The sequence below is a fragment of the Natator depressus genome, chromosome 11 (assembly GCF_965152275.1).
Source record: "Natator depressus isolate rNatDep1 chromosome 11, rNatDep2.hap1, whole genome shotgun sequence".
Lineage (NCBI taxonomy): Eukaryota > Metazoa > Chordata > Testudines > Cheloniidae > Natator > Natator depressus.
In genome coordinates, this window is record NC_134244.1 from 20320022 (window position 1) to 20332710 (window position 12689).

At 40.8% G+C, this 12689-nt stretch overlaps 1 protein-coding gene across 1 annotated transcript in view; it reads right to left on the reverse strand.

The window, feature by feature from the left end:
* Positions 1-251: 251 nt before the first annotated feature.
* The window catches only part of NXPH2 (neurexophilin 2), a 57404-nt gene continuing 44966 nt past the window's right edge, over positions 252-12689 (reverse strand). Inside the window, exon 4 of the mRNA XM_074967289.1 lies at positions 252-3077. Within this exon, the coding sequence (XP_074823390.1) occupies positions 2334-3077 (744 nt within the window). The 3' untranslated portion in view covers positions 252-2333. The remainder of the gene's footprint in view (positions 3078-12689) is intronic.

Below are 12689 nucleotides of genomic sequence, written 5' to 3' on the forward strand. Positions count from 1 at the left end.
ATTTCTTTTCTCAGTCATCTGTGCCCTATAGACTTAAACGCTATAGAATCTTACAGTGCTCTGTTCTGCTGAGTGCTGCAGCACAATGAGTTCTGATGGACAACTGTACATCTGGAATAAGAATCAGTACTGAACAGGAAAAAACTTTCATACAAGTGAATCACTAAGCCAGTAAATATGTAAGAAGAAGAACAAAAACATTTTTAAAATTAAATATACCACAAACAAGTGACAGATTTAGCAAACTCTCTTTATTTACATGGAAATACATGTACACATATATTCTGTATATGTACACATAGATTTAAGTACTGTATATATACATATATGATTTCCACATACTCTACAATAAATACTTTGTAGTTTTTTAAATAGTTTATAGAGCTGGGTAAAACTACAAGGCAATAAAATTGTGGCTTACAGCTAAGTTACAAAAGCACCAAACACTGAACATATAGAATATAGTAATAAATACTAGCATATATACAGCTAAATCTAAGACACGCTATGCAGAACACAAAACAGAACATTATGTAGGTATCAGTAAGCAAACCAAAACTCAGCTGAAACCCAAAGACCATTTGTATGGAATAAGCTGTGACAGGAAACTTTTAGATTTTTATAAACAAATCCACATTTCTAAACTTGTAACTTTAAGACAAAAACAAATTAAACATTTTCTTTAACAAAGGATTTTTCTGTATGAGGCTTTGCAATAAGTAAGAATAGAGAAATAATCGAGTGAGTGACATCCTTTCTGATTTGACATACAGTCTATCTAGTTGTTGGTCCAGAAGCACAGCTGCTTTAGCAAAACTTCTTATATTCATGTACCTTTCTGTCAGTGCTCATCAGTTCATATGCAACAAACAGCTCTCTCCTTTCCAGCCAAACCCTTTCCAAACCTTGGCAAAGAGCTGTGACATCAGACACTAAACTGTGACATCAGAAAAGAGCAGCAGAAGTTCGCTTCTTTTTACACACGTGTCTTGGTAATCAGCAATGGTGGTAAAAACAATAACAAAAAAAAAATACAAATGTCATTTTTGCTTGATCCTAAACTGTTGAAACTGATTTTGCCATTGACTTCAGGGGAACAGTATCAGTCCCTATGTAAGCAGCATACAGGGCCAGATCCTCTGGTGGTATACATTTATACCAGCTGAGGATCTGGCCATATGTTGAAATGTGCTGTACTAATGGCAGTGGTTTATAATCTTATATGCGGTGTCTAGATTTTTGTTGACCTTTCATTTTTCAGGGATTGTGGTTTTCTTCTCTTAAAAGATACTAACTAGTTTAAGTGGGTTTCATGAAAAAGAAAAGCATGTGTTATTGGGGTATTGGCCTTCTCTTGTGATACTTTTCCATTTCCAGGAAGGTAATAAATCAGGATGCGCTGGATAGCAAGATGTTAAGGTAAATACTTTCCTTTAAATGGAAACCACACTCTTATTTATTCTGGGACTTATTGAACATGGACCATGTTTTCCCAGGGTACACATATATTCTATTACCACCTTAAAACTAGTACCGATATAGATGTAAACATCCGAGTATAAATCAAAACAATGGTGACCACAATAGGGAAAAATGTACACCAAACCTGTATACTTGGTGGGTCTAACAGACTAAGGATCATTGCATTTTCACAGGTAAGAATTTGAAGAAACAGCTCTTCCATTCCAGTGACTATGCATTACTGCCGAAACACAGAGTAGGAATTCAATTCTCTTTCATTTCTTTAATAGAAATAGCATTTTATTTAAATATTAGGGCTCAATTCATCAAATCCTCTGTGTGTGACAGTCCTGTTGACATCAATTGAAGAGTTGTTGAAATTATTGAGTTTTGCATGTGGAGAGCTTGCAGGCCTGGCCCAGTTGTCTTCCTCTTATTGTTTGTTGTTTGGGAACTGTAGGTGCTAACAAAATACAATCAGGATTGGGACCCCAGGATGTGAGGTGCTGTATATACCAAGTAAACTATCTCACTGCATCTGCTATCTAAAGCAGCCCTTTAAACCTACTTCAATAAAGATAACTTTCCAGATCAGTGTTTAGCACATGCATAATTTTGTTCCTCCTTGCCACATTTTGCTAATGTCTGATATTTCTCTTATTATTAACAACATAGCCAGAATATAATTGTGTTAAACGAAAAGGATTGTTACATAAACAGGCTGAATATTTATGAAACAGCACAAACATCTACAATTTTTTTAAAGACATATTTAACCTGATAGGGAAGCACTGTCCTCTGCAGACGATTAAAGGAAACTCATATTTATGACCAGTGCTGTATTTCTACAGTTACTCAGAATCTGAATTACATCAGCCAGAGGACAAATAGGGTGTCTCACTATGGTAATTATAATCGGGGCAGACCTTTTGCACCAGTTTGTAATCTACACTGTAAAAAGCGATATAAATGCAGATAACTTTAAATGGTTTAGAACACAACCAAGAAACATGGCTTTGTGTCTGCTCTTGGTAGCAGATCTTTGAAGGGTCAAAATTGCACAAGGCAGTTTTCTTAGCCCGATCTGTTTTTTCATACTCAATTCGGCAGTTGAAGGACTTGGATTCCTTGGTCTCCAGCGTTGACTGTGGAGAAGATTCAAATTCCACCACCTTGGAAGGCGGCACCAGGCTTACAGAAACATTTCCAAGACCTGTTGAGTTATGTCGGAAATAAACACTGAAGGTTCCATTGCCATGATCAACAATTTTCCCTGTGATGAGGAGGTTTAGTTTAACAGTTTTGATGTTGGAATGGAAGTCGCCCCACCCAAACATTTTCTTGAATTTCCCAGTTTTTACTATTGGTCTGCGCTTAGTCCGTGCAAGAGATTCTTGAACCTCAGTGATGTTGGCTAACCAATCCCAAAAGTTTTCTATGCTGTCTGAGTATGACATCTGGCCATGTTTCAACACTGGAGATGGCTTAACAAATAGGCGTAAAGGGTTGATGATCCTGGAATGGACAACGTTGTTGACCAATGTCTCTGCAGCATCTTTGTCTTCCCAATCCAGCACTTCTGTGGCATGGACTATTTGTTTAGTGTCACAAAATATCTGTTTCAAAAGAGAAAAAGTGAAAATAAAAATGTGAAGATAATGGGGTGGTTATTAATATTTAGTTGTACATAAATAGGGTCCAAGCCCTTAATTGCATGACTAGCCTTTACATGTAATCCCATTCCAGAGGACTACTCTGAGTAAATACTACTGCTATGAATAAGGATTTCCAGGACTAGGGCTCAAAGGGAAAAGACCGATTTCTTAACCTCAAGAGATTAGTGTCTTAGAGGTAGAGTGAAATGGCAAAGCAGAATTTTCTGTTACTATTTTCATTTGCCTAGTGTCTCTTCCCCACCCTCCCCTTCAGACCCTGTTCTCTAAAGACTGTCTGTTTATAATGTCCATACGTAACTCTTTCTTTTAGTTGTGCTGTACCTGTTAATGCCTTTTATATTGGTCTGTGCCTAGTAACCTACCTTGTGCAAAACACTGTAGTAGGAAGAGGGCCTGAAACATAAGCCCTTGTATCAGAGGCCTGGTATGAGGCCTGAGGCCTCGGCTAAAGTAGTGGTCAAAACTTTGCTAATATAAAGCAAAATCAGGCTGTGAACTAGAGGCAGGCCCTGCTCACAGAATCTGTCAAGAATAGGGGTGATACTGCAAAAACACATATTCCTAAGAGGTGCTAGGCACAGAGCACTCACGCAAACGCATTCCAGAAGGATGGTACCAGAACACCTTGATACCAACACATTCCCTAAAGATAACAGGAACACACTGACCCATCCTAAAAATAAGGTCAGTGTGATGGATAGAGATGTAGAAGGTGATGGGTGATAACCGGCTACGTCAGAGGGTGTCGACTAACTATGTCAGAGGGGCAGTATGTAACTTGTTTGTCTTGATGTATAAAATGGAGTCTAAGAGGGAGTGTCTTTGGTTAGCCGAAGGATAGTGGAAAGTCCTGCCACTAAATGAGCTGCGTCCATTGTCACGGGCATACATGCATTGAGTGTACTTGTAGCAAGTAGGGATGTAAAAGGTTAACTAATAAGACTAATGCTTTAGTCTTACTGGTTAACCCGCCTTAACAGTTAACCCTGGGCCAACCGGCTGGATTGGCCCCAGCCACTTAATCGGTTAACCGTTTAAATGACATATTTTAACCATTTAAACGGTTAACTTTTAAAATGGTATTTACATTCCTAGTAGCAAGTATAAGGCACCAATACTGTGCTCCGTTGACAATAAACCTAATCAAGTTCCATTGCTAAGAACTGAGTCTGTGGTTATTGGACAGTTCGATCAGAGCCTGCTGTACAGGCTATCTGGCCAGAGTCAGTACAGCACGCAGAGAGAACACACACTCAGCCAACATCTGACCACAAACATCATGTAAAGTTAGCACTCTACTCACAAAAAGACATGGGTATCTAACTGACATTTTAGCTACCTAAATCCCAGAATGAGGCCAAGTGATTCCCAAAATCCACACTCTCCTGCTACTGACCTCACTCACTCGGCACCTAAATTTTTGCTGTAAACATTCTCTAGGCATCTACATTTCTGTCTCTGCACATGCATATTGCTGCCTCCCTCTAGACGTCTGGATGCCTATGCCCTAAAGCGATGCACAAAGCAAGGGGAAGATAGGTGTTCCTTTGCCTAACTTGCCTGCAGGGCTCAATCCAGTAAGTGTACTCAGACCTTGCCTACCAGATCAAGATGAGCTCACACAACACAGCTGGGTGTGGAGGAGGAGGACCACCTCTTCCATAATTGTTAGGTCAGTGGCTAGGTACTAACCTGGGATGTGGGACACCCCAGTTCATGTACCCCACTCCACTTGAGAGGGATAAAGGATTTCAGCAGGGATCTGACACCGCTGAGTTAGGGTTCAAAAAAGAACTAGATGGGTTTATGGAGAATAGGTCCATCAATGGCTATTAGCCAGGATGGGCAGGAATGGTGTCCCTAGTCTCGGTTTTGCCAGAAGCTGGGAATGGGCAACAAGGGATGGATCACTTGATGATTACCTGTTCTGTTCATTCCCTCTGGGGCATCTGGCATTGGTCACTGTCGGAAGACAGGATACTGGGCTAGAATGGACCTTTGGTCTGACCCATTATGGCTGTTCCTTTGAGTGCCCTAGCCACAGGATATGGACTATAGTGTATTTTGATGTGGGGCTCCTTCAGTCTCTCCTACTATGCATAAATAATTTTAAAAAGTTATTGGAGCAGGGGGACTGGATTCTAGGTCTCCCAGGTGTGAGCTCTAGCAATCAGGTTATAGAGCCATTCTCATGCTTGCTTACACGTGTGCTCATGCTCTGTCTCTCTGGCCCAATGACTCTTTCATTAGTTATCCACAGTGCCACAGCTTCAACAGGAAAGACTGAGGACTTTTCTACATGGTGTGGTAATGTGTTTATGGAGGGGTGGGGTATGATTTCTAAAGCAGATTCATGTGTTAGACATAAATTGGTCTGTGTAGACCCTATTGGTGCGCTTCAATGTAGTGCTGTTTGAAATAGTACTATATTAAAGTGCACAAGGAAAGCATTAGTGGACACCAGCAGGGTCTACGTGGGGCCAATCAGTGCATAGCACATTAGTGAGCTTCAGAAATCGCACTCCCCCAAATAGTGCATTATCCCGCGTGTAGACAAGCTGTGGTGGAGCTCTACATGAGACTATTCCAGAACCCAAGGGACTAGGACTCTCACCTGAGGGCTGGCAGATTCCATGTGAGAGGGAGAAGGGATTTGAACAGGGGAGGGGCACATGAATGGTGAGTCTCCCACATTCCAGGTGAATAATGTAACCATTGGGATAAAAGTTATGAGAGAGGTCCTCCACACTGCTGCTGCCTGCAAAAATGGCGTAGGTGTCTACCTCCAAGAAGAGATTTGGAGCTGAGAATACCAAGCAGAGGGCGGCACCTCCCTTTATCCTGGGTTTAGATACCAAGTTCCCTGGAGGGGCAGGGTTTAGGACACACCCCTTAGTTTGGCACCTGCTACTGGCTACGTTAGGTGAGAAGCTAGCATGCTGGCTTTTGTGAATCCTATTCTGAGATGCCTCTCTCTCATTCATTGTATAAGAAGTAGGGGTGCAAACTTCAGAAAAATGTGAATCTCATTGATCTGAAGCTGATAAAATACGGTGAGTGTGTGTGCTCCTTCAGAATAGCTTAGATGACACTTCCTTCAAAAATATAGAAATATGTGTTATTTTTGTACAATTCTGGGGCAGGCGTCAGTATAAACAAAAATGTTCTATAGTGATACTGTATAGCCATGCCATATCTTTAGCATTTTTCAGGATCCACTTTCTTGAATGTATAATGAAATCTATCCTTCTCAATGTTTCACTTCTCCCATCTTCTCACCTTGCAAAACACAGAAAACTAAAAGGCCCTAGTCTGTTATGTTCTCTTTACAAACACTCATGTTTTCTAGTAATAAGACTCTAAAACAGCATCTGAACATACACAGTTACTTTTTACAGTCTTTTTATAATGTAAAAATTGAGATGAACCTGAACCAAAACCTTCAGTCGAATGTTGAAGGGGGTTCAGAATATGAGTCTGCATCTCCATTTAAATCTACAGCTGACTCCCTCTCTGTACAACATACTCTGTACACATACAACATAATAAAGATCACTCCTAGGCAGAGACCTTGTATGTCAAGTTTCTGCCTCTGGACTAATTTTTTATGGCTGAGTTATCAACTCATAAATATAGGGGATTCTAATGGAAACACTGACAGATGCTTATCTATAATAGCACAAAAAGGACTGCTGTAATGATACGATGGAAACCTGTCAATATGATGAAAGGGCCTGGGTGAAGAAATGGCATGTTTATGTATGGCTTTTTAGCCACTCGCAACCTTGCTCACAAGTTAAAGAGCAGCAGGATGGTTTGGGGAATAGCACTTTCCCAGCACAACTTGCCATAACCACTGCTAAGCAAATAACTATCAGCTGCCTTGTTACAGAAACGCCATATTGCTTGGATGAAACAAGAATGGATCCACACTTTCACCCAACCCTCAGTCCAAAACCTGCCACGAACCTTTTCTGAAAAATGAAAAAAGGTAACTCTTTTGCTGCACTTACAGATTCCAACTGGGGCCCAGAAGTAGCAATGTTGAAATACCATGATGGAGGCTGTTAAAACCATGTTTCCTGCCTGCCTGGAAACAGGAGGGCTCCCGGAAACTCGTCTCTGGGCCTGTTCTGAGCAAGGTTTGATGACTCCCTGGTTAAAATGCAGGTGCCCAGTCTGCACTTGTGCCTCTACTCTTAATGGCAGCTGCACTGGTGGGAGCAATGGAGGAAACTAAGAAACAAAGCATAGAACAGAAATTGATGAGGTTGGCCGTGAACATGTTGTGTGTCTACACTCAAACTGGGAAAGTAACATGGCAGCTCATAGTGTTTTGCCTTTTGCCAGGGGTGTAGGCTTGCACACAATTGCCTTTCTCTGCCTAGTTCAGCACCCCCCCCCCCTTTTTTTGCGCACCTTATATTGGAGTCTCTAACTGAGCTTGTGACATCTGTTGGACCAGACTTTTTTTCTCCCAGTTCTCTTTGTAGTAAGAAATCCTAGAAGGGTTGCCTAACATACTGCTGGTGATGCTCTGTGCATTTCGTTAAGGTGCTCTATCTCACAATGAGACAGTACGGGGCTGCTGACCACGTTGTCCCAGAATTCACTGCTACAGCATGGTGGGTGTGGATACACAAACTGCATGGTTATGATGTGAAAAATGTAACTGTATGGACACCGCTCAGCTGTTTGTGCTGCAACAGGGTCAAATGCGTGACACAAACTGCTAACAAAAACACAACTCTATTTGTGGCATTAATGGGGCTTTAGAGGGTGAGCTATCATTAATCAAGGTGCTGGGATCACAACACTGTATTGTGTTAAACCAGTGGCATCTGATCACATCACATTACGTAAGAGCGTGCGGTATATAAACCCCCCATAATTGTATTCACAAAGGATAACCTGACATGTTCCTGTAACAAAGGTGACACAGATGACTGCATCTGACAATTTTCTGTCTATTTTTGCACAATATCCAAACAGCCGGTTATACAAATCATTGAGCTATAGGAATGAATATTCTGGTGCAAGGAATATTTTACTCAGGGGGAGAAGGAAGAAATAAACATTGCTGGAAGTGGTGAATAAAACCGTAAACTTTAATATCGGACTCCTCCTCCATTCCTATTGTTATCTTGTCACACTAATTCCATTGAGAGAACAAGGCTCAGCAGCTGCAAAAGTTGAGGTGAATCAGTTGCTTGAAAGGAGCTTCCCCCGCTCTTACTAGGGAAATGCTTTATGTTTTGAAAATGTTTAGTTTAAAAATGTTGCTAACAAAGAAAGACTTGACTTTGGACCTGCCAGGGCAATGCACCACAGGAACCCGGGAGAGGAATATGGTGAGATTGTTAGAAATATGAATTTCTATCTGTGCTTTTCTATCTATAACTTTATTTTATTTGTGCAGATTCTTTTATTTTCAAGTCAAAAGGTTTTACAGCATAGAAGAACAGAACTCTTCAAGGGTTCATTTTCCTCTCTACATTTCAAAGGCTCCGTATTTGATGACAGCTTATTGTTATTAGTGAGCACATCCCAGTGCCTTTTGTTAAGTTGTTTATCAACTTTGGTTAGCAATTTACAGGAAATAAAAAAATCGGTATTAAAAGAATGCAGCACATGCTGGAAAACTGACTTCCTCAGCATCTCACCTCCAGACTCTAGCTACATTTTGCTGTGTAACCTTCCTTGTAGTGAAGATCATTGTTGTCTGAATAGTTGAAAACTCTTGTTTAGTAAAGTGAGAGAACTTGTGTCTTTTAATTTGTTTGCCTTCTGCAGTAGGTCCCGCTCGTTGCACCTGCTTTTGCTCATTCCCCTAAAGCCAGTCACAGATTTTGAGGCCAGAAAGGATCATTAGATCATTCTAGTTTGACACGGACCTTAGAATTCACTGTTACCTCTGTCTTGAGCCCATATGCTTGTTTGACCGCAGCATATCCTCCAGAAAAGCACCTTGTCTTGATCTGAAGGTATCAAGAGATGGAGAATCCACTACTTCTCTTGGTAGTTTGTTCCATATGTGACTTATTTCTAATTTGAATTTGTGTGGCTCTAATTTCTAGTCACTGCTTTCTGCGATGCCTTTCTTCTACACTAGATTGAGGAGCCCTTTCATACCTGCTATTTTCTCCCCATGAAGGCACTTATACACCATAACCAAGTTTACTTGATTAGAGACATGGGGTAAAATTCTTGGCCGATTTAAGTCAATGAGAGTTTTGTCACTGACTTCAGTGGAGACAGGATTTCATGCCTGGTCTCACTTATGCAGCTCCCCATGAAGTCCATCCCTTGCTCATGGTTTTCTTCCTCCCAGGCTTTGTCTGCGAAAGAAGGCTAAACTGCAGAATGCCCTAGTCTGGGTGAGTTTTAAGCTGATTCCATATTTTGGACACTGGTCCTATTTATATTTTTACTTCATTAGTTTTGTACATCCTCCCAGCCACCAGAGCTTTTCATGTGGGTGACTTTTTAAAATGTCATATTAAATAAACAGAAGATTATAAGAATTGTATCCTTGTAAGGGTCGAATTGTCCTGATGTTTCCAGGGTTTTGCTCCAAGTTATCAGTCAATCTTGGGACATGGTTTTTACAGCTGATCAGTGAGAGAGGCACCAACTTCATCCCTGCCAGGGTCATTTCAAGTCTCTCAGAAATTAGTGCAAATAAATCGGGGAAGGGGAAGAAATAGTTATCAGAATAAAATGGATCTGAACCATTATTCCATCCACTAGTGATGCTGCTGCGATCCTTCTAGCATATCACTGAGCTGTCGGGGGGCGGGGGGGTGTCCTAAGAGGGCCAAGATTGTTGTCAACCTCTTCCAGCTGCCTGAATGAATCTTATCAGAGCTCCACTTACGTGGGAAGCTAGAGTCTGGAGGTAGCTCCTAACTCACTCAGGACTTGTCTACATTTGAAATGCTATAGCAACATCACTGCAGCTGCACCTCTGTAGCGATTCAGTGTAGGCACTACTTAGGCTATGTCAGTACTACGGACCTTACAGCAGCACAGCTGTAATGCTGCAGCTGCACCGCGGTAAGGTCTCCTGTGTAGCCGCTCTATGCCAGCAGAAGAGCTCTCTCTCCCACCGGCATAATTAAGCCACCCCTTAGTAGCAGTTGCTATGCTGGCGAGTGATGCTCTCCTGCCGACATAGCGCTGTTCACACCTGTGCTTTTGTCAGTGAAACTTTTGTTTCACCTGACAGACAAGTTTTGCCGACAAAAGTGCTAGCATAGACATAGCCTTAGGAAAGCGGTTCTCCCCGAGAGGCGGTAGCTAGGTCAATGGAAGAATTCTTTCATCAACCTAGTGCTGTCTAAAGGAGGACCTAGGTCAGCTTAACTACGTTGCTCAGGCTTTTTCACACACCCTGAGCAACACAGTTAAGCTGAATGAATTTTCTGCTGTAGCCCAGGCCTCCGAATGCTGTACCAGTACCAAGGTTTTATTTTGAAAAATAGATATTCATGTTCACACTATAACTTCTTATGGTACTTCTCTGGCTTCTTCATGCTAATTTCAGTATGTCTGCAGTCTTTTATACTGTGTATTGCAATAATAATGCAAAATCACTGAACTGGTGGAACAAAAACCTGAGCTTGAAAAAAGGGGAGAGGGAGAGAAATTGCTCTGCTTTATCTGTTTGAACATTCAATGATTTCAACACATTTATCAAATTTTAAATAATTTATGCCTTGACAGGGCTTATCAATTTTGCAAAGCACACACATTAGCTAGCTACAATGATATCATATTCGCTTTTTCAGCATCTTACACTTGAGCTCAACAAGATTAATAAAAACTCAGACCTTCATCAATTAAACAGAAAAATATAAAATTGTATTCCATTACAGCCTTTTTGGTATGAAAATTATGACAGATTCTAATAATTCATCACAACAAGCTGAGCTTGAATTTTACTGATAATTAAATGTGTTTCTCCCAAAGGCCGAGACTGTGATGGGTTTTATGGTGGCAGATGCGATTGCTGTCAGGAATGCTGTAAGGAATTTAGGAATTAAGGATCATCTTCTATTAACCAGATTACACAGAAGAGCCATATTTGATTCTATCTAGTCACAGGCATGTTTTTCAGAATTTGTTGTGCGCCCATATGCTTTCATCATGATAAAGATTTAATTCACATTCCAGGGGCATTACTGGCTGGGAATGAAGGCCCTGATTCAGCAAAGCACTTAAGGACATGCTTAAGTCCATCCCTATTCTGCAAAGCATATGAATGGGTATTTAAGTGCTTTGTTGAATCAAAGCCTAACTGTTAAACATGTCAAGTGACTGAGTGAAATCACTAATGGCTCTTCTGTGTTGTCCAGTTAAAAGAAGAGGCTACTTTGCCAAAACTGACCCATCAACTGGGTAACTGGCAAATATGAGACTGCTGGATTAAACAGATTAGCAAATTTAAGTGTCTAGCATTTACATTGATTAAATGAGTAGTTACCAATACAGCTGATGAAAAATTTTCTATCTAAATGTTTCTGGTGGACAATGCAGCTTCCATAAAATCAAAATTTACCTGGGGAAAACTTTGATTTTTCTGATTCCATTTTTCATTGGGAAAATCTAAATGAAATATAATTTGGGTCAATCTGAATCAGAACATTTTGGTTTGTTGAACAGAATAAAACACTGCATTTTGGCTCGGTTCATCATTGAACCGGATCTGTCTGAGCTACCCAGTGCTTCATGGGGGTGCAGTTCAGGTGCCTTATGCCTTTGTTCTCCTTTATAAGCGGGGCTCCCTGGCTGGACTACATTTCCCAGGATGCACAGGGGTCTCCCCTCTGGTTGAACTGCTGTGACATCATGGGGAGATGTCATCATCCAGCCTAAAGAGAAGAATGGGGCATGAAGAACCTGAACGACAACTCCCATGAGGCATTGCAGTAGCTCAAACAGATGCAGTTCAATGTTGAACAGAGCGAAAATGAAATGCTTTTTAATTTTTTAATGGAAATTTTTCAGAACTTTCTGTTGGTCGAAGGAAAAAAATCAGTATTTCTACTTTTCACCCCAATTCTGGATAAAAGCAAATATCAGAATATCTGAATTTTCCAAGTGATGGACATTCTGATTTTTGACCATCTTTGATTCCCAGACACTTATACTGTGGTGTTCTGAAAATTGTTTTAAAGTTATGATCTGTCACTTTAGATTCTCATGGGCTTTCCTGTCCTGCTTGTAGGTAGGGGGCTCTGTAGGGAAGCATGCAATCTGGGCTTACCAGCAGTCAGTCAGCAGCCAGCCTAGAATAAGGCATGGGGGCTGAGTTGTGGCTCTCTCTTTATGGAGCAGCCTGTTTTGTTTCTCTTTGATTTGGGGTGGTTGTGTGTTACTCTGGATTCTAAGAAATCAAGAAGTGTTACATTATAGTCTTCCAGCAACAATAGTTGTTTTTATGTAACTACTCTGTGTGCACACTGTGAAACATAATAGAGAAAACTGGTGATGAGGATGTATTAAAAATAAAAATGTAAAGCTAAAATGGCTATATATGGCAATATGAAC